This window comes from Aspergillus fischeri, genomic scaffold, assembly GCF_000149645.3.
Source record: "Aspergillus fischeri NRRL 181 1099437636264 genomic scaffold, whole genome shotgun sequence".
Classification (NCBI taxonomy): Eukaryota; Fungi; Ascomycota; class Eurotiomycetes; order Eurotiales; family Aspergillaceae; genus Aspergillus; species Aspergillus fischeri.
The window spans coordinates 6190229-6217523 of NW_001509762.1; the positions used below are offsets into that span (position 1 = coordinate 6190229).

A 27295-nucleotide genomic window follows, 5' to 3' on the forward strand; every position below is an offset into this window, starting at 1 on the left:
GTCGTCTGTAGTGGGCCGTAGGAGACTAACATGAAATACATTATGCACGCCTGGCAGTGTGTCTAGTCAGTAGGCATGTGACCTAATAGCTTCTAGTACTGTGAACTTGTGCGTTGCTGTGCCTCGCATCACCAGACCCAGGTAATTATGGGGCTCGGGCGGCAACGGCAAGTCTTTCCAACCAATTGCGCCATGTTCTCCCAATTGCATGATCCCAGACGCAGGTGGGGTATATGTTAGGCAGCCGCCGACTCCAGATTGAGATTTGATGGAGATGTCATGTGTTTGAGATGTCATTGCTAGGTGCGGGTAAATCGCCTATAGTGAAGACTTTGGGCGTAACTATTTTAGAGAGTTCCTATTTGTCAGGAGGACGGACTTTAACAGAACCCTTCCCTTTCGACATCAATCACCACACGCGGGATGCTATTCCAGGTTTTCGCGAAGCAGGTTAAAGATTAGATCATCCTCAACCAGCTTGGAGCTATTGTCACTACATAGAAGGCCAGGGCTCACCTGTGCTACGCTACAGGAAAATTCTATCTGACTGGGGCCCCGAAAACGATCCAAAAGGATATAAATAGCCGCTTGAATCCCAACTCTAGACCTGGATTCTATCATGACAACCCGCAATCTCAACAGGACCTGGAGAGACGTTGTCTTCGCCCAGTACGCTGCGGATCTTGAGGCCGACGAGCCATTCCCTATTCGCTACCTGATAAATGCGCCCGAGTGGAAAAAGGATATATTCATCAGCGTCCCAAAGAAAATCTCTCCAGAGGACTACCGCCGCTCTGTTCATACCTTTTGCCGTACAAAGTATCGCGACCCAGACCCAGCTTTCGAAGACAAGAACCTCTCAATCCGAGCGCGTGTATCCAGATATAACCAACAAGCTGAAAAGATCGACAACAAACAGGATGCTCAGGAATCACAAAATTCTCCTACCTGCTCTGGTGATGCTTGCGGCAGGAACTAATGGTTAGAGACTTGTTGTCTACGCTGACGGCAAGTGTGAGACCCAAGCAACAGCGGACTACTCAGGAACCAGCAATCAGGGCTGTACTGCAAATCCAACTAGTCACCGCGGCCTAGAACTTCATGATTTGGGAAACTGCTGGGTTGCGCTTTATGCATCAGAGGGCGACTGTAATTCTAGCAATTCTCAAGCTCAATATTAGGCTGGCAACGAAGACGTCTGCATCCCTCCTCAGTTTATTTAGGATTGGTATGATGTTTGGGGTTGCTGAAGCTTTATCTGACCAGAGCATGCCATTCCCAACACGAAACTTTCCTTAAAATTATGTATTTAGCTACTATAATAGCATAAACTATCGTGGATAACTAACTCATAACTCACCCGCTTTCATATGCTAAGGTCAGTGTTTCCTGAACGTCCCTTCTATCAGTTATGCCAATGACGGGCGTAGGCTAGGGTGATCCGGACCCTAAGTAGGCTGTTGATGGTGGGCGTAGCATAAAAGTCATAGCAGATATCGCAGGACTCAGGAGCAGTGAGGTCTCTAACATACCGGGAAACCCACTCTGGGCTCCAGGGTTATGGATGGGCTAAGGCATCCGCCTCGAAAGCTTCGTGGGCCGGTGGGTTGGGGTGTGGGCCCAGATGTTGATGACTCCTTTGGTCAGATGTGGCTCGTAGGACTTACGGGGTAGCACGGGATCTTCTTGCAGTATTGGCTTATGGCCTTACCTGATTGTCGACGGTAGCGATCTAGAGGCGGTTTCGAGTCCTATATGATTATCCTATAGTCTGCTTTATTCGGGTGTCCACTGTTCTATCGCTCGCTGCTATGTATCGTTGGGACAAAGCTGAGCCCTCGGAGTATGGAGTCCAGCCAAGATCTACTCTCCTTCTACCGTAGCTGAGCAGCCGATCGCCTGGATGCTGTTCGCGTTCGGCCTGGTTGTGTTTTCACACATTCAATTAGGGCGCTTGGGATCATGACGAGATACAAACTCGGATTCGGCAGTATCTGTCATGACATTATCTGCCAACGAATTGTAGGATGAATCGTAGGATTCGGCGGAATTATAGTTGTCATTTGGATCTGACGTAGACAGTTCTGTTCAAGCACATGAGACCGGAGCGCAAGTGATGCTCAAAGGAAGGACGCACCATCAAGTACACAATTGCTGGACTCGGCATCCACCAATGCTGTATATGTTGATAAGAGCTCATAATTGATCGTGTCTGATGGAGATGTCCCCTCTACTTTACGAGTAAGGTGGGCCTGCGCGGGAGCAGCCTGCGGACTGTCTCCAATCCGTCCTTTTGTCATGTTCTCTAAGGAGACTGAGTAGCAGTTACGTCAGTCAACTTGGATGGAAGATCATATTGACAAAGTGGACCGGAGACAAAAAGGACATGGCTCGTTTCCAACTGAGTCCACTGCTCTCATGCTCCAGAAAGTATCCTACCGAGCTCCGGCGACAGCGGCACACCCCTCCTCTCCCATTCCCTCCCACCCCCTCGCAAAAAAAAAACCCACCAACAACACAATCCCCGAAGATGGCCACCATTGTATTGCCTTTAGGCGCCGGATTGGTGAACCTATATTGATTTGTCCTAGGCTCTGGCCAAAGATCATCGGCAACGTCATCAAAAGTGAATATCACTATATGAGATGGCGACGTGTTAGTGTTCCAAGAGTGCTTACAGGGGGGCATACCTGGTGAACGTTTTAGAACACTGATTTATCTAAATTCGCTCACATCCTGAGGGGGAGGTGAATTGATAATCTTGTACTCATACGCCTTGGGATCCCAACTGTGTTCAAAGTTAGTTAAGTTAATCACAGACAGTGCTTGACATACGCTTTATTGATGGTCTTATATTCTATCCTGGAGGCCTGCATCCTTTTGTCATCTGTATTATTCTGCCTTCTTCTTGGGTCCAGCGGGACTGATATCTGCGCCATCGGAAGCCGCTTGATGTTTGCCTTCAAGCACAGCTTGGAAAAGGTCTTTTAACTGGCTCATTATTACAGGCTCTAAGGGAATGTGGGAGCTTTCTGTACAGGGAACATGCTGACGTTCACCCCTAAGTCATTTTATCCCGATCTCACAAGCCTCATAGAAGCCAAGAGCATCTGCCGTGTTAGAAGAGTCAGCCTGGCCTCTCGTGTCGGCAACGTTCGCCAACAGCTTCTCAAGCTCATCTGCATTAAGCTGAGGCTGACTTTTCTTTATGTCGCAGCTAAAACAGGTATTAGCGATGTGTCAAGCAAGTAGAAGGCAACAACTTACACTCTAGGGGCTTTTCTCTCCTCCACATTTGAAACCCGAGCGCCTGCCACCAGTCGTTGTCCACCTGTCGCAGCGGTATCAACTGTGTTCGGCGTCAATTGGCCACACTTCGCTAGCCCAAGATCTTGATCTTGCATATCCTTGTTGAGAGTCATTGACGATTTTGAATTTCCTGAGACCCTGCAGTCGCTTGCAGTGGGTCGTAGCTTCTCTGCAGAGACTGAATATGCTCTGGGGTCATCGGCAGCATGGATGAGGAGATCAGTGGGCTCTTTCAGCTGGAAAACTGCGGCAGGCTCCGAAGGGGTGATGCAGGGGCTGTTAGGGGGTGTCATGCCCTGACTATCGCAAGGCAGATGAAGATGATTGTCCTTCTCAACGACAACAGACACTGATGTTGAGTGTCCAGTAGTAGCAGCAGATGATGGTGTGGCCTGAAAGGCCTCCAGAAGGTCTGTTAGTAGGCTTGTAGTGGTAGGCTGGGATTTTTTGGATGAGAAGGCAGGCGCAACGGGCATCTTGGACAACACTTGTCTGATAGCATTGACAAAAAGCTGCTCAAGGTCATCCTTGTCCGTACCCCACAAGGACGACTCCGAGGTGGGCTGCCAGGAGGCGTCACGACTTGGAGACATGGAGATGGAGGTGCAGTGATTGATTTTTGAGAGTAGGCCATGCTGGGGAATTGGTTGGCAACAAGACTGGTGCAGCTTGGGGCAAGGAGTTATGATGATTGATGGTCTGTATGTGTCAACAATGTTTGAGGTTGACGAAATCCTGAGGGAACCCTTGCCTCCTTATATGTCTTTCGTTCAGTGAACCATTATGTGGGATATCTATTCCTTTCAGCGCGATATGTCGCTTCCACTCTCGCAATTCCGACGTCCAGATGTTCTGCAGGATGCATGATCATTGTGATCATTGTCTTGTTTTGACCAAGCTCTCAACTGTGCCGCGACTTCCGCAACGAGCGCCTCGAACGGGTTGGATCTATGATTACCCTATCCTGAAATAACTTGGCATATGCATGGTAGAATTAGGATTTGCTCCGCAGCCGCCTGTTTCGGCTCCCTGGTCACGTGACAAAGGAAGGTCGGTCCCGTATGCCAAGACACATCGACAGTCCGTCAAGGACCGTACAAGAACCTCAGAAGAGGGACCGTCAGGAGGAACTATATAAGGACAGTCATTACCAGTGTATCTAGAGTTCTTAGTTTAGCTCCTCGCGTTCAATATCAATTACAAGCTTATCACTTGAGTACAAGTTCACTAGTCCGATTCGTCAGTTACTCTTTACTATTGAGTATACGTACTCAATAGCGTAATCCACGGCCGAGTGACGAATACGACCGAGTGACGAATTTTCGTCGCACCCATGCTGTTTCTGAAGCTTTTCAACAGCAAAATATAATTAAATTAGATTATATAGTAATTAATTAAAAAAGTTAATTATTAGGACAAGTTCTTATTGTATGTCTAATGGACCAACAGCTACTACAGCACAGTGGAGCTTACTGGTGAGGGGCAGGTGCAGACTCATCAACCTGCTCATTCCATGGTATATCAAGCTGCTGAACGCGATTTTGACCTTCCTATACAGATAAAAGAACATCATCACCTAGATTAGCACGCCTTCTTGCCTTCTTTCTGATCTTCTGCTCATTTTCAGCCCATAGAACCTTAATTTCTTGTTGCAGAAGAAGGTTCATATTCATTGCCATTTGAGCTGCCTTTTCAAGATGTTAAATATATGATACTGGGCTGCTAGAAAGCTTCCTTTTCTGAAGACTTCTCTGCAGGCTGTGGACCTTGTGATCTAGCTGCTGAGGATTCTGAGGTGTTTAGAAAGTAGAAGAGATTGAGCCTTTAACAAGAAGTAGTGGTGTTAGTGTATGAAGTTAAAAAGTGATCTTTTCAAGCACTTGGTCCTAATTAAATGGTTTAAGACCAGCACCTGCAAAGCCACTGCATATATTCTTTTAATTAAAGACTTTTTCATGTGCAGGCAGATATAGGTGCAGAAAGTCTTCTTTATTAATATGGTTATTTCCTGCAACCATCATTCCTTTAACTAACTTCCTATATGTGTGTTTTAGCAGGCCAAAAACGCCAACATCCAGTGGCTGTAGAAGGTGGGAAGTATAAGGTGGCATGTAAAGGTAAATAATTATATTTTCCTTGTAGAAAGCATCAAATTCTGTAGTCTGGTGGCTAGAATGGCTATCAAGAATAAGTAATCTCTTTGCACTAGTTGAACTCTGCTGTAAGTGTGGCTCAAACACCTCCTTAAGCTAGTGAAGGCCTATTATATTAGTTGTCCAGCCATTGTTACTCTTTGTAATTAACTAGGTTTGAGGAACTACTAGTTCTTGATACCAGGTAGCCTGTTGCTCCTTCCCCTTTAAGATGACTACTAGTGGTATAGAAACCCCCTTTGAGCTTACACATTTAATGATTGTAACCCATTCATAATTCCCTTAAATAACTATATGGGGTCTCTCACTGCAATCTACTGCAGTAATAACCTTAGATATTATATAGAGTCCCATTGTAAAGCTAGTTTCATTAAAGTTCTAGATATTATCTTTATGGATGCTATGTTCCTGAATAGCTCCATGTATAGTTTTAAACCACTGTTTTATAACCTTTGGATCCTCCTGCTTTGCACACTGGTATATAATTCTCTGATTATATCTTGCACATAATTTAGGATGGTGTTTAATAAAGGAATAGGCCTAGTTAACTCTAAGCACTGTGGTAGAATCTTAGGAGTATTTATGAAGTAAAATCTACGCTATTTTATGCAGAAACTCTGGCTGAATTAAAAAGCCTTGCTTATCTGTATCTAGCACTCTCTTCACAAGGACCTCCTCTTTAATAGCTGTTAATTTATGGCTATTAGCGCGTGTTTCTATATATGGTTTTGTTCCTTTAAGCTGACAGCAAAGGGTAGCCTTAGATATGCTAAATACTTTAGTAGCTTTTAATTTTACTTTAATTTTTTGTGTTTTATAGGTAGAGATAGCCATTTGCATGTGATTTTCTTGGGATAAGAGTATTTTGTATAAGCATAATGAAAATCTGACGCGTTGTTGAATGTTGATTTGAGTATTTTGATGGGTGCGATGAAAATTCGTCACTCAGTCGTATTCGTCACTCGGCCGTGGATTACGTTAATATAGAGCCTACCCTAGGCTTGGACAGATGAGAACTGATATATTTATCATCTGAAATGTGGTTGAGTGCCGAGCCGAAGCTAAGGCGGCCCAATGGTGCATCGGACCCCTGATAATGCGAGGAGATCAGATCATGATTTATCCCATTCAGACGACAAAATGATTGGACCACTTCCTAGTGATCTGGTCGTCAATCAACATCTAAGAAAACATCACCACCGAGATAACACCCTCGAGTCGGCGGAGGCTGAGATTGAGAATATATATATATATAAAGCAGGGCAACAGGCCTGGCGGCATACAATATGGGACTACAGGAAGAAAAACGGAGCCTCCAATTTTAGTATCTAAACAATTGTGTTGTTACCAGCCTAGATAGCTAAAAGATACCCAATTTAATCAGGATCGATTGTGCAGTGGTGGCATTATGGGTAGTTGAGTCTCCTGCATAGCACCATTACTGGATAGACGAGTTCTATAGGCGCAGGGTATTGCCTATCATATAGGCTTGATCTCCCTTTAGTACACAGGGTGATAATCGTTTACGAATGCTAACAGCAAGCAGTTAATCATGACAATGTAGACAAGGAGCTATGAGCCTGACACTGATGCTTGGGTCTTGTCATAGATGGAGGCCCATTCCTGCGTCAACTACCAAAGTATAGCAAATATACATATAGTTTGCAATGTCTGTTCATTTAGAGAAGTATTGGAAGGCCTATGAGTGGTTACTTAGACTGTACAACCCATCACTCTCAATAGACATCATGACTGATTCCGGTATATCAGATCCCTCATAAGCCCAGGGATCACCTTCAAATCCAACGCAGCCTCCAGATCCTCCTTGTAAACCCCCGTCTCCACCAAAAACTCCCGCACAGGCTCTGTCGCCCGCAGATAATAGCACAAATAATGCACCACACTGCGCCCCTTGGTATCCACAATCCGCACATCCGCTCCATTTTGAATCAAAAACCGGATTATCGGGGTTATGGGGCCCCCAGGAGAGTGCGGCGGAAGTGTCGTCACCGCATGGAGCAGCGCCGTCCAGCCCATGCCCGTCCGACTACGTGCATTGATGTCCGCTCCCGCAGCAAGCAGAGCTTGCGCTTTGGGTATACTCCCGATAGCAGCGGCGCAGTCAAGCGGGGTGACCGTATCACAATCATCCTCGCTTTCAGGCCCACTGGTGCACTCGTGCAATTCTCTGAAGATGTTTTCTCCGGACTCGTAGCCGCCCATTAGAATGCCATCGTCGGCGCGCGCCCAGACGTTCGCCCCGTGCGCAAGGAGGTAGCTGATTAGGGAGGTGTTGTCGGCCACTGGTCGTGTGCAATTGGCCCGGGGGATTGGGTCCTCGCCGAAACAGTGAGTAGCCAAGTGCAGCGCGGATGCGTTTCTGGGGAATGATGGGAGGGCGGAGATATCTGCACCGCATTCCTCGACGAGAAACTTGACCGTGCTGAGGTGGTTTTTTGCTGCCGCAAAGTGCAGTGGAGTCCAGCCGTAGCTGTTCGCGTCGTCTGCTGGCAGATGCGTATGCTGGAGAATCCACGCAACCGTCTCTACGCGCCCGGCCTCCGCTGCGCGGTGCAGAATCGTCGAGTTTGAGGTGCTCCGCGCGGTCATATCCGCTCCAGCGTCAACCAATGTCTGCAGGAGAGATAGTGAACTGCTGTACGCTGCAGTGTGGAGGACGGTCTCGTTGTACTGATTCCGCAGTGTGACACTCGCCCCTGCGCGGAGAAGCGCTGCGACCGCATCCTTGTCATCAGACTCGACAGCACCAAAGAGAGCACTTTCTCCGTTCGAGGCGGCAGCATCGACCTGGGCCCCAGCCTGCACGAGCACCTCGATAATTTCCCGTGCATTGGGCCTCTTCGCGGCATAATGCAGCGGGGTCATACCGTGTTCGGGGCAGGAGTTCACGTCCGCGCCTTCGCGCAACAAAAACCGCACACAATCCAGAGATCCAGAGGCGGCCGCATCGTGCAGAGGAGTCATTCCGTCGAGATCGGCCCGGTGGAGAAAGCCATCATGTTGGTGTCGAGGCTTGAGCTTGTTCCAGATGAACTCCAGGATGGCGAGATTGCCGACCCTTGCGGCGACGTGGATCTCTGTCGCGTTGAACTCGCCCATGAATCCTTTGACATTATGCTCGTAGAGTAGCTGGACGATGTCCAAGCGCTGGTGCCTGATGGCCACGCTGAGCGGCGGATCACTGTAAGGCTCATCTGGGGAGACGTTGCGGTTGAGCAGGTGGCGGGCGGTGGCGAGGTCGTTCTTCCTTATAGCAGTTATCAGGAGTTCATCTGGCCTGTCTGTTGCCATTGCTCTGTCTATGTCTGCCATATCTGTGTGTGTGGTGTGTCTCTACTCGACGTTGGTGGATGAGAAATGGTTGAAAAATGAGGAAAAAGGATGGACGGAATGGTGGGGTTTAAGCAAGTCGGATTTAGTGGGTACAACTACTGACTACAACGTGATCAATCACGCATTCACGTTTCACGCCTCAAGATGGCTTATGCTGAGAGTTTTTGAAAGTATAAATGATTACCATGCAGGAAGCTAGTTCTGGTATATCTAACAATAGAATGACTAGGATACCGTGATGGAGCATGTTTACGCCTCTAAAGGTAGAGATAGCACTAGAGAGAGCCCTAACATGACTTCCATAGTACAATTGCCATCAGACTCAAAGTAACAAGATAATCTAGACTACAGCAATGCACTGCACATTTAGTAGCTTCTATCTATCCACCATGGATATATCCAATTTGCTGCGGCACCCGCTCTGTCCATCCCGCCATAATCTCCCTCTCAACCATGAGGAAATTGCGACTCATTCCGTCCCCGAACTGCTGATACTGAGACGTATGGAACTCGAAGGGGTTGTCGCTGCCCGGGTAGATCAGTCTGAATGCTTGAGCCCCCAGATATCCCTGGTCATACAGAGTACGCGCGAATTCCGCCAGTTCGGTTGCGTAATAATGGTTGCCCGCAGCACTCGGGGCAGCCGCCTGGGCAATGTACCACCGCTGTCCTCTGGGGCATTGCAGGGCTCTAGATCGCGTATTTCCTGTGTTGGGATTGCCGTCACGGCCGTCATCCCGGTTCCAGATCCGATTATCACCACGCGCCCCGTTGTCGAGGGTTTGCCCGTGGAAAACAGTGATGCTGGTGCAGCCAATGTACATTTGGCCCTTCTTTGGCCGAAACAAAAGCCCATCCTGTGAATGTGTCAGTCTTCTTCTTACTGAACGTGCAGCAGATTCCCGTGGTCCATCAGAGAATGGTGAGAAAGGGACGTACATTGTTGTAGTGGAAATGGAAAACAACCCATTTGTCGTTGTCTGTTTCTTGATACTCGTTGGCATTGGCCCCCAGAGTCCCGATCTCGCTTCCAATCCAATAGGCTATTTCCAGTAAAGGACCTTCTCTGCTCCCGTCGCCATTCCGGTCGTTGAAATGTTCCCACCGGGCATAGTGCAGGGTCAGGTCTCCATTCCTGATGCCGCGCAGGATGGTCCGCATGGTCGGCTGCCCATTTACCTTTGAGTCGGTAGATATATCAACGATATTGATATGTCGTTCTTCAAGGTCTGCATTGTCACTCTCCGCCGCAGGAGTATCCCGTTTCGCCGGGGCGGTGCCCTCGGCCTCTTGAATGGTGCACAGGTCATCGACAGCCGTGTCCATGTAGTTCAATGCCTCGTCAGCCGTCCGCGGGTTGGCCATCAAGTCACTGACATAGGCATACCGATCAATGCCACCCCCGGACTGGTTGATCGCAGCATTCATCTCGACCATCAGGAAATGGTCGCCGTACGTCACCGGCGGCCCGGTATGGTCGTACAGATCGATGAGGGCCTGGACGTTCGACACCATCGTTCGCGCATTGTACGTGTTGAAAAGCTCAAAGTCGTACAGGTTCAGTTTGGTCCGCTTTACCAGTGCTTGATCCTCTTCCGGCGACCAGGAGTAGCTGTGGAAATCAGGCGGGGCCCCTGGATCCTGCATGTATCTTGAGATCAAGGACTGATACTCGTCAACCTCAACACCTGATCAATTAGAGAGACCCCCAGAGACAAATACAACTATGACCGCAGCATAACCCACTGTAGCAGCAAATATAGCATCATGACTTGCAAAGTTTAGCATGAGTGTGAAGACCACGATCAGCACAATAACTAAAGCAAGCCGTACATTCACTGGCCGGATGTAATACAGACCAAATATCGAGCCGGCCAACATAAAAACAGCAACGAATGAGCTCAGCGCAGTAATGATCCATCTTACCCAACACTCTTTGTAGTGACTGACATTTTTCAAGTATTGTGACGATTGACTTCTCTGTTTCTGTTCAGATGAGGTTTCATAGGTGATGTTAAGGTCTTCCAACTTATGGTGAGGGCCGCAGGCCAGTGATCGCAAAGGAACCCTGCCAATGCGGCTTGATCTGCAGGGGCATTCAGCACAGTGAGGTCTATTTCATTGTATAGCAGGAGAGTCCTTTCTGGGTCACTGAGCAGGCTACTGGAACTGTTTGGCTCCTGGTCCCCCAGTATGGAATGATAGGCTTTCAGTACTCTCCTGCTTGGAAACTCTAGTTTTGATAGAGTGCTTTGCCTAAGCGCTTCCTCTTATGAAAAGGTCAACCAAGCACACTAGAAGTATAGCAGTCACTTATAGCACTGTTTAAGCTTCTCATAAATTTCCTTCATTAGATTCCGCCTGTTTTCATTGGTTATAAAAACCTTCCATGATCTCCTCACAACCAAAGAATTAATATCATTTCTGCCTGAGCTTACTCTCAAGATCAATCAGCTCGCTCTGCAGGTGCAAAAGGGTCCTCACTATCAGCCAATGGAACCTGCGGAATACATATCCTTTGTGATCTGCATCTTCTGCGATGTAGCTGGCTAAGGCGGGGTATCCGTCTGGTGGTGGTGGTGGCCTAGTGTGGTTGCCTTCTTGTACGTGTCCATTACCGACATTGTTGTGACCTCGCATAACCTCATCATTTATTTGACATTTGCTATCACCACTCATATTAGAACCATGGCCCATGTGTATAGGAGGGAGTGCAATCACTGTCTCTTCATCCTGCTGTATAGACAGACTCCAGGGTGGAAGAGCCTTCATCTCATCAAGGGAGAGGTATGTACCGATGTCTTGTTGCGCCATAACTTATACAGGGTAAGCACAAATTACTAAAAGAGGCTAGAAGTGGATGGAGCCACCAGCTCAGAGTTAATAGTCTTAATATAAAATACGACCCTTAAGCGGAATAGAGAGACAGTAGTGGTGGCTTGTTTCATAAAGGACCAGGTGGCTGGCTGAACTGCTGTGAGTTTGGCCCATAGCTTTGTTCCTCATCACCAAGTACAATCATAACAGGCCACTCTGTACTCAAGAATGCCGAAATTCTGTCGCAATCAATTTGAACCCCCAAGTCAACCACATATTATGGACTGCAAGGAGGAGCCCCAGGAAAACCTGGTATAGACCATTGTCTTTAATCATACTTCCCTACACTTTGGCTTACATCATTGTGCTCACACTGTTTGGTAGATCAGATGTACGACGGGTCTCACTAGACCTAGGAACACGAAGAATTAGTAGCCTACACCACTCGAGCTGTGGCAGAGAGAATACCGCGATGCACTTGACAAGTATGAAGAAAAGTTGAGGCAGCTTGAAGGGATGGAAGGGTTATCAGACAAGGATAAACAGAATTACACGCATTATTATGAGCAGAGGCTTCTGCAGATACAGGACAGGCAGCCAGCAAAGTAGTCTTATATCTCTTGGGTATTATACAAGTCTTCAAGAACAGAGCTGAGTTTTTGAATTAAAATCTCCACTTACGATAGTGGTCATTAGAGTCACGGTAGAAAATGGATCCAGGGCCACAGCAAGTAGCCCAGTGACTTGCAGGGAGGCAAGTTTGTGAACTCCGCAGCGAAGACGATGAAGCCAAGCTCAATCTGCTTTTAGCCTGCTTTTCACTTGTGTCATTTCTGGCTCACTTAACAGTATGGGCCACTAGATACTCCGGAGTAAATGTTTACACTCAATAGATCCATGGTGAGTTGGATGGTGCTGCATGAGGTTGTGCTTGGGCCATGGTTGCAGCCTCTGTGATGCCCAAGCACATGTCAAGCGGGCTCCGCCTCACAGTGGAAAGCCACTGGGCGCTAAACCTCGTACTCTGGTTGGAGAATGCAAAGTACGGAACACTGGGTGCTCGGCCATCAGCGTGTTCCCCCAGATTTCTTTCTGCAAGTGCTCCGATAGCTGGACGCGCCCATTTTAGAAAGATATGCAGCGCATTGCAAGCTGTATCAGGTATGGAGATCAACTACTGCGATTAATTCAAGGGGTTTGGTTTGTAGGGGGATCTTGCAGGCGTGAACCCATCCAAAGTAATGATGGAATCGATCCACCTCCGCTTTCCTAATTAGTGGCGTAATGAAGGCAGCGACTGGGGGTAGCAAGTATCTCTGCAGCCGCAATAGCCGTGAAGCACGTAACAACTAGGCGATAGAATTCTGGGCGATTATGCGCATCTATTGTTGCGGGATTGGGCATGAGACGCCTGTTCTGGAAACATTTCCACCCGATTAGTTGTTTCATGTAATCGGACTAAATTGCACTATGTATCACGTCCAGCAACGCTACACAATGACAGCCCTCTTTAGGAGCGCTAAGCTCTGTACAATCGCACCACTCGCATCAGAGGGGATGGCTGATAGCTAAGAGTACCCAGGATTCCGAAATCTACTATGAGGGACTTTTTCTACAAAGAAAACCGAGCTATCAACCTCATAATCAGCATGCTCGAGGTGCATTCCTACATCAGGTCATCAGGTAGTGTAACGTCCACGCAAAAGCCGATCTCTAGAACTATAGATGATTACGTCTGAGGTTCATTCTTACATGATGCAGTGTAACGTTAGTTAATTAACTAGAGTCAGAAAATTGATATGTCGCTGCAATGATACATCTATGCGTACAAAGTATTCGTCCAAGTTCAATTTTTTTCTATGTACGATAGTCACACCGCCATTTCGTTCAGTGTAACACAGTAGACGATATACTACCTACTATCTGTCAGTGGGCCTGTACTGAGTTGTTAGACACGCATCGGGGTTAGCTGGCGGCCAACAGTCTCGAGCAACATTTTCCCCGGTTGGGTATAAATGGTTAGCTGGTTAGTCTCAGGAAGAGACTTGCTTATCACCATCTCAGACACAACCCATACTCACAGAGATTTTCCTTCGAATGCGAGACGCTCAGTTATGACTATCCACCCACAAAATCACGACCTGCCCACGGGATCCGCTATGAAGGCAACACCATTCGAAGCCCTAGATCTTGTTTTTCATTTTGAGGACCAAGCGCAGCGTCAGTGGTGGAAACAAGCAGGTCCTGTCCTAGGACAGCACCTCCTGCTTGCCAACTACGATATCAACAAGCAATACCAGTACTTATGCTTCTTTGGGCATCACATTATACCTATTTTGGGTCCTGGACCAGGCAGCGGCTACGATTATCATCCACTGGAAATAAGCCAAAATTTCCAGAGGTCAGGAAGCACCATACGTCTCGGATTCCAGCCCAGAGCCTACTCCAGCTGTGTGAGCCCTCAGGACCCCTTCGGCGAGCTATCGACCGAAGAGGCGATGGCCAGGCTTGGCCAAGTGACTGGTGTTGAGCTGGACCTACAGCCGTACCACCTGCTTGCAAGTCACCTCAATTTAACTAAGAAAGAGGAAAAAGAGATGTTGCAACCTACCTGCTACAATAGTCTATCACCTTCTTTCAAGACACAGGGTTTACTTGCCGTGGAGCTCCCCCGTACTGGCAGCATAACACTGAAAGGATATTGGTTTCTATCAGCAAAGTCCATGGTCACCAAAACCCCAATCTCTGAACTTTCCTTTCAGGCGTTTCGGAATATTGATCATGGAAAAGACTTGTTGGTACCTGCTTTACGTCCTATTGAAGAATACTTTGCAGAAATGAAGATGAAACCTGCAAACCCCACTACACCCCAGACAACCGAATTTGCCACCGTGGCTTGTGATCACGTTGACATGTCCCGAACTCGATTCAAGCTCTATCTTTATGAGTGCTTGTGGAAATATGACCGACTTGCTGATATTTACACGCTGGGGGGCCGACTCAAGAACGCCCCTGGTATTGCTGAGGGGCTAGAGCTACTGCGTGAGATATGGTCTATTCTTCAGATTCCCGAAGGGTATCATTTTGCGTCCCTTCAGAATTCCCTCTTGAGGAAAAGCACGAACGCCGAGTCTTGCGGTGAAGCTAGCAAACCGGCATCTGAGGAGCGTGAATTTTTCGATGACCAAGCGCTGATTTTCAACTTTGAGATCCGTCCTGGAGAAAAATGGCCGCAGCCGAAGGTATACTTTCCTCTAGCATACCTGACTGACAGCAAAGCCGCCGATGCAGTAGTGGCTTTATTTGAAAAGCTTGGATGGAAAGAGGAGGCACGCAGATACAAGGATAATTTAAAAACATATTAGTAAGTTATTACCCTCAATGGGTGGATAAAGGTTCATCCACCGCTAATCTTGACGGCGATAGCCCTAGGTGTGATCTTGACAAAACATCCGGGTTGCAGCATGTTCTATCTTTCTCATATCGTCCTAAAACTGGCCCTTATACAACAGTGTACTACTGGAAAATTGGCGCTTAGTTGCGGTTGAATGGACTTCACTCAGATATGTAATCGTGCTTGCATTTATGTTGTGGAACAATTCTCCTTTGAACAGGAATCAAGTTATTTTGTTATCAACTAGCTGACAATCAAAATACCAACTCTGGAATGCCTGTGCAATTAGCGACACTTGATTAATCAGATTCTTTCGGCTTTGTCAAGAAGCACCTATATTCACAGTCTTCTATCCTGAGTATACACAAACTAAATATAGAGAAGAAGGCAAGATTCTGCGACTAGCTAGTGGTAGACCGAGTACTAGTAGCTATCAACTGGGTTATACTCCACTAACCGTTAGCATAGTGCTAGAAGAAACTGCCACTCATATAATTCTAGAGACCCTCCGGTCTCCAATCAAGGAACCAAAGTCGGGGGTAACGAGGTAGGGCCGAGAAAGATGCTGGGATTTATAGGGCTATTGGAGGCGGTTAGGAGGAAGGTACTAACACTAATAGAAATAGAAGGAGCTAAAGCAGCCTCGGAGGAGCTGGAGCTAGAGATAGAGTTAGAGAAGGAGGTAATACTAGTATAGGGGGCGCTACCCTTAGTAGCAAGGTGGCTGGCTTTACCGGCATTCTTAATGCTAGTACTGGGCTAGGGAAAGCGGATATTAGCACCGTCAAGTATGGTACAGCCATTAATATCAGCAATAAATATGATCGAAACAGATTCGAAATAAAAGCCTTTCACATCGTGAGGCCCGGGATGTTGGGCAATTTCTATGCGTTTTTCTATGAGCCTGGGGCCGATGGCGTGAGGTGGCCATCACACTGCAGGCTAATTCGCGTACCAACTGCCTGCCACATTCAAAATAATTAGCTTACCGCCGGCAGGCATGACCATGTCTTTTGACTCGATCTTCCCCGGAAACTGAATCGACTCGCGTTTTCGTATAGCCGCCCATGCAAATTATATCAGATCTCCACCTGGAGGATCCGTTGGCCTATGACATTTCCAGCATTATCCCCAAGGCACCATTTCTAGCCTTGCTCAGTGACACGGGTTATGTCAAGGATGCTGGGTTCTTCAACTTCCTGTACAAGCAACTAGCGGCCTTCCGAATCGTCCTTTTAATCTTGGGGAACCATGAGCCGTACCATGGCAGCTGGGCCGAAACGAAATCCAAGGTGGGAAGCTTAGGAGAAGATCCATGGCGCATCTCCGGGAGATGAGGAGCTTGGGGAACTGATTGTTCTTGACAAAACGCTTTATGACATCTCGCCAACTATCACGATTCTTGGCTTCACATTGTTCTCACATGTTACCCAAGACCAGTCAGAAAGCGTCAGCTTTAGTCTGAATGATTTCTACCGCATCTGTGATTGATCACTTGGACCCCATCAAGAGGCACACCGCGCAGATCTCAACTGGTTAAATAAGGGAATCAACTCAATCTCCCAAAAAGAGCCCGGTCGGAAAGTTGTCATTTTCACCCATTATTGCCCCTCTACAAACGAAAACATCATTGAGCCTAGACATGGAAACAGCAAACTTGCCTCTAGTTTCATGACAGATCTGTCAAAGGAACACTGCTGGGAGCGCAGTGCAGTTGCCATTTGGGCCTTTGGGTATACGCCTTTCAATTGTGACTTCAGAGATCCAGGCACCGGCAAAAGAGTGCCATCAAACCAGAGACGCTATTACTTCTGCCAGTTTATCGGTTTTGATGGCGAGAAGATCCTTGAGATTTGACACGAACGGCGAGGATCCAGGGCCTTAGAGGAATTGATTTTTGACAAGAGATAGCTAGCCTGAATTCCCTTCGGACCGGATTCATTCGTCTTACTTAACACGCCGCTTTGATCAAGCCATAACGACAGACTTCTGGTGAGTAACTACTGGTTGAGGCCTATGCCATCGGCTGCCGAAAGGGCTGCTGTTCGCATGCAAACAACAAGAACCCTAGGACCTCAATCTGGTTGTCATCATCTGCGGTCACCAGTGCCGTCTTGATAGACACATCGCGCAGCACATAACTCTCAATCTCAACAATGTCGTCGCTAAGCTCATTAAGCTGCCACATCACCTTAATAGCCATCACAAAGTATCCGACAGCGGGGAAGATGGATTTACCACCCAAATGGTGAACATTCAGCCGAGGCTGGTCGCGCCCACGGAGGACATTGCGCCAGGTGGGCTCCGCCAGGCCCAGCACATGATGGCATGGAAATTGAGACTGGTGCTGTTCGAGACTGCTGTGCGTCAGCCCATAAGGGAGCGTGTAGCTCCACTGGCAGGGGGGAAGGTCCATAATGGTTGAACCCTTAGTCTAGCTAGGTGTTCCTGCGCTATTAATGTAGGCACTGGTCACCTCGTCCGTGGCCAAAGCCTTGTTTGTAGCTCTGCAGAAATAGCTCCCATGCAACCTCCAACAGGCGGACTGCAAAGTCTTTGCTCCGGACAAACGAGCGTGGGGATGTATTCGATCTTGTATGCCTGGCTCTTCAGTGACTCTCGAATTTGTTTGACGGGACCAGCCAGGGCCGAGTGTGGCCGATCTCAACGAGAAGGTCGACCTCTGTAAAGGCCTGGTCAGTGAGAACAGTCTGTAAAAGCTTGATTAAACAGCACGGGACAGCGCAGATTTTGGCTCCAGTAGTCCGCTTCAAGCAGAGTCCCCTCAGGCAGCACGGTGTTGGTCACCGAGGAAGCCATCCGGGCAGACATGGCCAGCGCTGCGCCGCGTCCCCTGTGATGTTGTTTGGCCTCACGCATGAGGGCCAGGTATCTATCCGCCGCAGGTGCCATGTGGTGTGAATGGTGCACCTTGCCATTCGCCTTCACTGCGCCGGTGAAGACCCCGGCCACACCCAGCCGGGATTGGAGAGTTGCCAGCGCGTCTTAATCCCCAGACTTCGTGATCAGTGACGGGGAAATGTCACTGTGATGACGATCTGGTCCTCTAGGCTGACTAGATATGGCTTGACTGTATTGGCGCCCAGGCCCACTGCTAGCATCCCACCGTCGGTGTTGACATCCTTGGCAACTTGTCCACGGTAGTAAGCCGCCACAATTGCATCCTCTGCTGAGATCGGTCCTGCCGCATAGGCGGCCGCCATCTCATCGACGAACGACTAATAGTGGCGACCGGACGCACATTCCAGGAGTGTAGCAGCTGCACCATAGCGATATGGACAGCGATGGATAAGGGCTGCGAGAACTCGGCATTGCTGACTTGTGAGACGTCGGCATGCGTAAACAGGATATCTTCAATTGACCACTTGGGGCCATCGTAGCTCGCCGAGGACCTGATCCAGCGCGCGGATGGACTGCAGTGATCCCGGGCAATAGTGCATGAGCTCTGCGCCCATCCGCTCCCACTGCGCTCCCTGTCCCGCAAAGACAGAGCCGGCGGAAAGGATGTTTCTCTTCTCAAAGACAAAGTTCTCCCTGACTGTTTTGAATACCGTACTCAGATTCCTGTAGCTAGCCTGGGAATGCCTTGCTTGCGGGCACACTGCGCCGGTTGGCTAGTGTGTACGACAGGCCGGGCAGGCTATAGTTAGCTGCGATCTTTCCATGGGCGTCGATATTGCGACGTAACGTGACTTTATTGTGGGCGGAAAAGGGGAGTATGTAAGGTTGATTGCGTTCCTAAGCTCGTCTGGAGCCAGGAAATTGCAGCGTGGACTTCTATGTCCAGTGATCGTTATAGGTGTAGGCCGCTGGGTCGTCACGCGAAAAGGATTCCGTATCTTTTGAGTGTCCGAAAAATCAGCTGAAGATATTGCTCACCACTACCATAAGCTCTACTCCTTCACAGACAATACCAAAAGCTTGATAAAATGGGATATAGAAACCTATCTGACTTTCCCAGGCCAATATCTACTCCCCAGAATTCCCCGACATAGCCTGGGATGAAAACCGTTTTGGCATCGGCACTGTTTGGCGTGCTAAGACTTCTGAAGTCCCTAAGGGTCTTACATACACCCACTTACCAGGAAATTCCTCACGCATAACTGGATTGCCAGCTCTTAAGCTTGACTGCATCTTACTTGATTCTACATTGTTTCACCCAGCCTCAGCAGCCGGCGGCAAAACATAGGCCTATGACGCTGACAATCTTTATAAAAAGCAATGGCCTGATGACAATCCCCGCCTACAAACCTTGGCTATCAACTGGCAACAGTATCTGACTGGGAGGTGATGGCGGGCGACAGTGAGGGCGCCATTGTTCTCTATTAACCTGCAGGCTGGAATAATGGTAACCGCCACCAGGGTCTTCTTGTTGAATGGATTGCGGGTTTTGCAGCGGGAGTAGCTGTGGTTGTGGATGAGATTAGTGGGATCAGGACATCGGAAGCGCCCAATCTTGAGACTAGGGAACTAGACTTCAGAAAAGCTGCAGCGAAGGCATTAACAAATCGCTTAAGTAAATAGAACTGCTGCGTAGATGAAGCTAAGGGGCCGGCCCACCTTAGGACTGGCCCTTTGACGTACTGAAGGGGGAGGCATGGATCCAGGCCCCTTTTTTTTCATATTTTGTGTTCCATTTCTTCTCTTTTTTTTTACCCTTCTTTTTTCTATTTTTTTCGGTGAACTTCGTAGAGTAAATTAGTTCTACCTATTATATGACCCTGCCATCCGTCTTTGGGAGTCCTTGACGGGACCAAGTACGGTCTCACGCAAACTTGGGAGAACGCTGATTTAAAGACAATTGGCCTTGGAGTTATACCGCCACCACCACACCTTATCAATTACGAAGGGGCAAGGCTTCAGCTTCATAACATACAGCTTATTGATGCGGTAATTCTCGGCGACGAGAATCATGTAGGGGATCTCGACCCCAAGGGTCGCAGGTTGCTTCATGGCCGAAGACTGCGACTGCCACCATCGGAGGGGAATTTTCCAGATTACTAGTAACCCTTGCAAATATTTCCCGGGTTGTGAGTCACAGGTTTTATTCTGGAGACAGGCTCCTTTAGTATCCATGAATCTGGCAAACCGAATATAATCTTTTTTCAGGAGATCCTGTCTACATTAATGAGTTAAAAGAGAACGGAAATAGAAGGCATGTAACAGCAGCTCTTCTTAACTTGGGCAATGTGATATATGATTTTCCATTTCGTACGATGCAGATTATGATGGATGGGAAACAAGCAGTTTGACTTATCTGGGAGATTAACGGGGATATGATAATTCTGATCCATTTTGAGTCTTGGGCCCATTTCCCTTGGGAGAGAGAGGGCTTCGGGAAAGTTTCCGAGGTGGATGGATGGGGTTATGCATAAAGTGTGCTGGATGACACCCAGTGTATTAAAGACTGTGTACTCCTATTAGTTTCACCTTGGATTTGTCTTGCCTAGCCTAGAAAATTTCCATCGCATAACTGCTCATGAGTATAGCGCTCTTTTTGCACTAATTTTTGTTATTTGGCAAAGCACAAATGCCGCGAAGTAAAATATCCTCTCACACTTTAGAAGTATTTGGTGTCAAATTCTAGGTACTAAATGCTCCGAAACATTGCAGCCTAGCTTAACCATCTTAGGCAGTAAATTTGGCCAAGACATCCTGGCTCATGTCAAAGTGTCCGGATCTTAACCCTTGCATTGGGGTAATCTAGCCTTCTTGGGGAGTAAATCCCGCCAAGACGTCCCGGTCCATGTAAGGGTCTCGTATAGATCAAATTTCCAACCTCTATTTTTAGGTTGTGGTTTTGAGCAAGGAAAAAATGCGGCGGGTATTTCTGTTTTATAGATACCACAGGACTCGTATGTATCATTTCAGGAACAATTGAAATGGAGAATATATCAAAGAAAATGAGAACGTTTTCATAGGAAATACTACAGATACTTCCCCTCTATACTCCGTAGCTCCACCCTCTTCGCTATGTACATACGCCAGAAGACTATGAACATAGTTAAACAATCTCTATATACTGCGTAAACACAATTGTAGAGATACTCTGTGCTACTGCTCCCAATCTGGCCTTGTGCATGGGCGAACCAAAAGAAGGAACTTGAAGAAGTTCAGAAAAGAGAGTCCGGTGTAGGTGACAGGAACATAATAAGCTCCACGACGAATCCACCATAGTGCCACGCGGGCAGCCCAATCTGGCGAAACAATTGCTTTACCCATAGGCGATTCAAAGGCTGCAGGTACAATGTGACGGTAAATTACCCGAGGATCGTCATATAGGGCTCGAGCATAAGGTAGGAAGGCGCGCTTTGAGGCGGAGTATCGTTGCAGTTCTGGATTCCCCCATGCAGGGTGAACTTCAATCTCGCTGCCTACATACCATATCTCTGGGACTGTTTTAGTCTGCCGAGTATTTTCAACAGCTTTGCGTCTGAGGAAGAGTTCGATGAGGCGCATGGTCGACTTGCAATTAGCATCCATGGCATCCCTCCCTTTGGTGCCATGTGCTAAGATAAGGATATCAGATTTTTCCAGAAAGTGGCCGACTCCGGAGACGTCATGGTGAGTCCAGTCTTTTCCGAAGTGTAACTTCTTAATATCCTTCACCCCTTCAGACAGGAGCTGTTTCTCTATTGCGCACCCAAACGCACCTGATCCACCTGTGAGGACGACCCTTTTGCCCCGCAGAGAGTATGCAGTTCCCGCTACCCAATCAAATACTTTGACCATCGAGCCCATGTATCGCTCGGGATAGACGTGGTGTAAGGCGTGGTACTGGGGTCCAACAAAAAGCCAGCTATGGTCTTTAGGCACGCTGTCGAAGGCGATATGATTCGAGTCTCGACCACTCATGGCAATGACAACAAGAGTTCGTATGATCTCGAATCCGGATGCCACGAGTAAAGGCGCGGTATCAATGGTTTGTTTGTTATATGCCATCAAGTGCCGGGCAAGTAGCCATCCTGCTATGCTTCCAAAAACCTTGCAGAGCAATTCGAGAGGTAATGCAATCCAGGAATTCTGTCGTGAGTATCGATCGTTGAACTGTAGCGAGCGGTTGTAGTAAAGGTGATGAAATTGGTGACAGTATGAAAGCCAACGAAGGAATCTCCACTGTGATCTGGACCATTTGTGGAGGAGCCAATGGATGGTATCAAACACTAACGTGCCCGTTATATAGAGGTAGGAAAAAGACACAATGAATACAAGAAGAGACATGATTAACTCACGTCCGAACTGCTGTAAGATTGACTCATCTCTTGAGGCATCCTGGGCACCTGATATAAATAAGACAAGTACAACAGATAGGCGCCAGCAAAATAAATATCATTTCACAGTCTCCTGAGACATTAGCATCGCCACAAGCTATACTCATCACTAAGATACCTATCCACACCAGGGGCCCACAGTTCTGAGACAAAGTTTACTTAAACGCACAGTGTAGAGACCAGGGTTAACATACTTCGGTGAGCTTAGATTTGGTTCACATCTGCAAACACAAAATGTGGTGGAACTCCCCTTGTACTATTTCAGTTTTCAATGTTAGACGGAATTATCTTTCATTATAGCAGGAACCTCTGACATGGCGTTCTAGCACCACTGCTTGTTTTGGTGCTGATATCTCGAACTTTCGCGATGTCCTAGCTTGTGTCATTTAACAATCCACATCCGAGTACGAGAGCTAGTACGCGAAACCAAGCTACGGATGTATTAATGTAGCTGCCTAGCAACAGCGCATAAAATGCACCCCCAGGGCAGAAAGGTAATGAGATTATCTAGTTGAGCAGGTGCCACAAACCACTACAATTTGGCCCCAAGTTTAAAACATGTGTCTGCTCAACGGAGATACAACAGATCCATAGGGCCTCCTCTCTCCCTCAGCAGTTAACTACCTCATGGCTTTGCTGCTGCCTACCGATGGCGGGGATTTTAATGGGAGACACCTCTGCGCCGCTGTATACTTGCTGAACTGCTATTAGAGCGGCTGAGGTAGTTGGTGACGGAGTGCGAAGCTGCCGCTGACTGAATACAGAATTGAGGCGTATTTGAGAGTAGGAGTTAGTGCTAACCCCCTTGACTACTCCGTATTAATATTACCATTTGGTACATTGACTCAGCCTTCACATGGGGCTTTAGGAAGCATTAACTAACAAGTATTAGTAGAATATGACCGTTTTTGAACACAGTACCCGCGATGACATACTCCAGTTCCCTGTACGGAACAAGAATAGTTCCATTTAACGCCCTCTTTGCTACTGAGAGACTGTTTCCGAGGTTATACAGTATGCTCTAGGACACAACATGTGATTGACATACTCTTCGTGGCGATTGCCAATGATTCTCAATTCTATCGCCGTTTCGATGTGAATGTACTGGTAGTTCTGAGCTGTTTTATCCGCAGCCAGAGTGGGTCTAAGAGCAATATTGGCTAACGAGGAAGAACATACGAGTACGAGTTGCACCATAAAATTACTTTGAATAACAGACAACATGCCGAATACTCCACTTTTCAATGGAAGCCCTCTTCGTCCTTCCCTTCCTAGCCGCTTCTCACAATCTAAATTTTTGGCCTTACAACTGTCGATGAGCATAGGCCCCTCCCCCCATGATTTGCTGGTTCTTAGCAAACCACAAGGGTATCAGTTAAAGGGGAAAAGGCCTTTCACATTTCAGGGAGTATGTAGGCGTCAGTTACAGACAACAAAAGGCTCTGAAACTCTGTCAGATCACGTGTATATATCCTGGAATCCTAGCCTAACTGCCTGGGCAGTAAATCCCGCCAAGGAGTTGTGGAAAGGTTCGGGGTTTCAGGGAACTTTCGGAGACTCGTCTCCCAAAGTGGTCAAATAGAAACAACAATGCTGTAGATTGGACGCGACTTGATGGTCTAGGCGATAACCCAAAGGCCTGTGCCGAATTTGTCCGAGATCAAGTTGAGCTGTAAGTACTCAGCGCATGGTTAATGGACAGAGCAGTTTTAGTGTTATATATGCGGCCGACTGCCACCAAGTTGATTGCATGCTGATCGATGATCACATCTTTTCATCCTTGCCATTCTCATCGAGTAGAAGAAGATCAATTCCATTCCATAATGCCACCCATTCGTTTCGGAATCTTAATGGTTCCTTACCAAACCCTCGACGTCGCCGGGCCAGTGGACATCCTCTCCTCATGCTCGCGACCGTACCTCGAAGTCATGGAAAGGGACGGTCAGGTCTCCAAAGACACTGCAGCAGCCGGCCTCGACATTGAATTTTACTACGTTGGTAGTGAGCTGAAGCCCGTTCAACATACCGGAAACCTTCAGTCACTGCCGACAACCACCTGCGACACGTGTCCACCTCTCGACTATCTTTTAATCGGTGGACCATCGCCGGGCTACCGCCTTTCGGAGTGTTATGAATCATTCATTCGACGTCGATCTCAGGAGGTCAAGGCAATATTTACAACTTGCACAGGCGCTTTGCTGCTGGCCCAAACGGGGCTACTTGATGGCCGTGATGCCACCGTCAACCACGTGCTTCTGCCACAGGCCCGGCTACTGTACCCAAAAGTCCATTGGAATGAATCCCAGCAGTGGGTCACAGACGGATGCTTCTGGACTGCCTCTGGGGCATGCGCGGGGATGGATATGTTTGCCCACTGGGTAATGGAAAATTGCCATCCTCAGGTTGTCAAGGCCAGCTTCATGATACTGGACTATACGCCCAGAGACATCCACAGGCAGCATTTGACTACAATTCAGTGAAGCAAGAGGCATCCATTCTCTTGTGAAGTCATCAGGGAACTGCGGTGCATGGAGTGATGCTTTTCCCCTGAACCCCAGACAATCTGGGTGTACCACCAGTAATTCAACTCTTCTCTGTTCTTCGTGCCGCCCCTTTCTGCTCTATAAACGTAATCAATCTCGTATATGATCGGATCGATTGGAAATTAATGGCGTATGACATAGGAATATGACAATCAATCTTCCTCCAGACTACGGGTGAGCAGGAGGGTCAGCCAGACAGTCTAGTGGGGGTCAATCGTACATTGAGCAACCCAGTGTGCATCGTATAAAAAGAATAGGCAGGGGGTCTTTAACTTTGATGAAACTGGTTGGATGGGACACTAACTAGATGATCATTTCAACGCAGGAATCAGGTTGTTGGATCGTAAATATCCCTTCAGAGCAGAGAAGACAATGCAGAACGCTCTCAATGGGCGCCCCTCGGCCTGCGGAGACTGCCCCAAACCTGGACAACAGAGAATTTATTGTCCTTATAGCAATAGATTAATTAATACGCCCAGTATGTATGGAGGACTGCATTTCCTACCAGTCACCTCTACATCTCTGGTCCATCTCCTACCCGACCCAGGCATGAAGCAGGCTTTTCCACATAGGTAAGTACTGACTATCTTATGGCACTGCTCCAGAGTCCCTGACTGCTAAACAGATTGCCATGGCTGAAGAACAGCTCAATCCGGAATTCCGGATGACGAGGGACTGGACCGGCCGTTTCCTTCCTTGTACACCATGTAGCATTGTATGGTGTAGTCATTTTTGGGGAGGAGGAAGTGTGGGGCGCCGGGGAGAGGAGAGAATGCAATACGGAGTATTATAGAACCTAAAATCGCTATATTGAAAGATTAAATTAGAAACGCTTTACTCTTAGGTATGTAGCAGGACTGCAGGACTTCTATAAATAGAGATAAGGTTACAGTAAGAATAGTAATCCCTCGTTTAGAGATGTATTCAGTCTAAGTTTACCGTGTCGGCGAGTTTAATCCTAGTTAGCACCAAACTACTATGATTTCAGGTCAGGTTTTAGAAATTATGACTAAATCAGATCTATTCTAGCTTAGTGTGAGTTTCACTTCCACGATACAAATCTCATACTAGGTCTACCTAGGCCTAGCTTTGCCCCTACTAACTAGCAATGGTTAGATTCAGTTTTGTTTAGATAAACGGACAAAACGCCCAATTACATCGCAGAATTCGTCGTTTGCAACCTTGTTATCATCAAAGGTCAATGTAGCCCCGCCAATAATGCCATCTGCGTGCAGCTGGGCTGTCATGGAGAGTACAACAGTAGAGGTGCCCAGACCACTACCGCTGAGGGCCCAGTGGAGGTCATAATTCTGCTCTGGATCGCCACCAGATTTCTTTCGTCCATGGTGACCACTTCCCACTCCAGCATGTTATCAGACCCCGTTCCGTGGCTGTTGGAGAGGATCGGGTGGCCTCCACCCAGGCCAAATCCGCCTGCGATACCCACAGTGGGACAGGCACCGCCAACAATGCGGTGTCCGTATACGCCTCAAACCGCTGAAAGCCGGCCCTAAGCTTGATGATTGGCCTGTTGTAGTAGGCGGAGTCATAAGTAGAGATGAACTGGGTTGAGTCCAGGTTATGTGTCCACAGGAACAGTCCACCTTTTCCTGTCAAGATGCCCGCGTAATCATGGCCAGTATTTTTAATGACTAGCTGGATGTTATGCTCCCTCGAAAACATGATCCCTCCCCTGATGTCCTCGGCAGACCTCACATTAATCAACTAGCTGACGGGATTGCCCAGTTCACAAGGCTGAGCCTTGGGAGTGAATGGTCCTTAGGTGTAGTTCTTGAAGTATATGCTGAAGACCCCAGGGGCACTGTTAATACTGCGGGGACATCAGCAAAGCTACTGATGGGCTCGCAGTCAATACGCACTAGGATAACTTGGTTTTATTCCATGTGTCTTGGAGTTCCGCAAACAAGTCTGGATCATAAATATTGAAAGGGACATTGTGGCAGATGCTGCCAAGCAGGACGTGTGCAATCAACCGTCCATAAAGGGTCGCGTTGAGGGTGGGCTGATTGATCTGGTTTTCACCTGACTGCATTACCGGGAAGTACCCTGCAGGTTAACGATGGATATGTACTGAATAGATTATAGACCAGAGTTAGTAATTACCAGTAGATCTAAAATAAGTTGTTAAGCCGCCATTGCAACTTCTAGAAGATGATGGAAAGTTTGTTCATAGATATGAAACCCTAGAGGGTGAACATGCAGGAACTAGATATCAATAAGTGTCTACTAGATTAGAACTAGACATTCTAACTGATCAAAAAGCTTGGAGTTGGGGCTGTGATTCTAGCTCTAAGATGGCAGACTGCTGATCTAGCTACTAAATGACAATAGCAGGGATTATTGCAAATAGCATACGAATGTGTAGTCCATTGCTGTTGTCTATGCATAGGCAACCTCCTCTGGATGGTACTT

At 47.7% G+C, this 27295-nt stretch overlaps 6 protein-coding genes and 4 pseudogenes across 6 annotated transcripts, besides 1 other annotated feature; 4 read left to right on the plus strand and 6 right to left on the minus strand.

The window, feature by feature from the left end:
• Nucleotides 1-1941: 1941 nt before the first annotated feature.
• NFIA_093370 (uncharacterized protein) lies at nucleotides 1942-2300 on the minus strand (the record flags this gene model as incomplete). Its single annotated transcript, XM_001261270.1, has 2 exons — nucleotides 1942-2069; nucleotides 2138-2300. 2 exons carry the CDS (start codon nucleotides 2298-2300, stop codon nucleotides 1942-1944), a joined length of 291 nt encoding a protein of 96 aa, XP_001261271.1.
• Nucleotides 2301-3066: 766 nt separating this feature from the next.
• Nucleotides 3067-3902, minus strand: NFIA_093380 (uncharacterized protein; the record flags this gene model as incomplete). The annotated part of the gene is made up of 2 exons (XM_001261271.1): nucleotides 3067-3217; nucleotides 3268-3902. The coding sequence occupies 2 exons, from the start codon at nucleotides 3900-3902 to the stop codon at nucleotides 3067-3069; spliced, it is 786 nt and encodes a 261-aa protein (XP_001261272.1).
• An 897-nt stretch (nucleotides 3903-4799) lies between these two features.
• Nucleotides 4800-6311: a mobile genetic element.
• Nucleotides 6312-7208: 897 nt separating this feature from the next.
• NFIA_093390 (Ankyrin repeat protein) lies at nucleotides 7209-8795 on the minus strand (the record flags this gene model as incomplete). Its single annotated transcript, XM_001261272.1, has 1 exon — nucleotides 7209-8795. One exon carries the CDS (start codon nucleotides 8793-8795, stop codon nucleotides 7209-7211), a length of 1587 nt encoding a protein of 528 aa, XP_001261273.1.
• Nucleotides 8796-13747: 4952 nt separating this feature from the next.
• Nucleotides 13748-15171, plus strand: NFIA_093400 (putative dimethylallyl tryptophan synthase; the record flags this gene model as incomplete). Its single annotated transcript, XM_001261273.1, has 2 exons — nucleotides 13748-14997; nucleotides 15060-15171. 2 exons carry the CDS (start codon nucleotides 13748-13750, stop codon nucleotides 15169-15171), a joined length of 1362 nt encoding a protein of 453 aa, XP_001261274.1.
• A 923-nt stretch (nucleotides 15172-16094) lies between these two features.
• NFIA_093410 lies at nucleotides 16095-16877 on the plus strand (annotated as a pseudogene).
• Nucleotides 16878-17059: 182 nt separating this feature from the next.
• NFIA_093420 lies at nucleotides 17060-18682 on the minus strand (annotated as a pseudogene).
• A 1094-nt stretch (nucleotides 18683-19776) lies between these two features.
• On the plus strand, nucleotides 19777-20391 carry NFIA_093430 (annotated as a pseudogene).
• A 711-nt stretch (nucleotides 20392-21102) lies between these two features.
• On the minus strand, nucleotides 21103-22269 carry NFIA_093440 (uncharacterized protein; the record flags this gene model as incomplete). Its single annotated transcript, XM_001261274.1, has 1 exon — nucleotides 21103-22269. The coding sequence occupies one exon, from the start codon at nucleotides 22267-22269 to the stop codon at nucleotides 21103-21105; it is 1167 nt and encodes a 388-aa protein (XP_001261275.1).
• A 1873-nt stretch (nucleotides 22270-24142) lies between these two features.
• NFIA_093450 (DJ-1/PfpI family protein) lies at nucleotides 24143-24825 on the plus strand (the record flags this gene model as incomplete). Its single annotated transcript, XM_001261275.1, has 2 exons — nucleotides 24143-24697; nucleotides 24763-24825. 2 exons carry the CDS (start codon nucleotides 24143-24145, stop codon nucleotides 24823-24825), a joined length of 618 nt encoding a protein of 205 aa, XP_001261276.1.
• Nucleotides 24826-26022: 1197 nt separating this feature from the next.
• NFIA_093460 lies at nucleotides 26023-26982 on the minus strand (annotated as a pseudogene).
• Nucleotides 26983-27295: the final 313 nt, after the last annotated feature.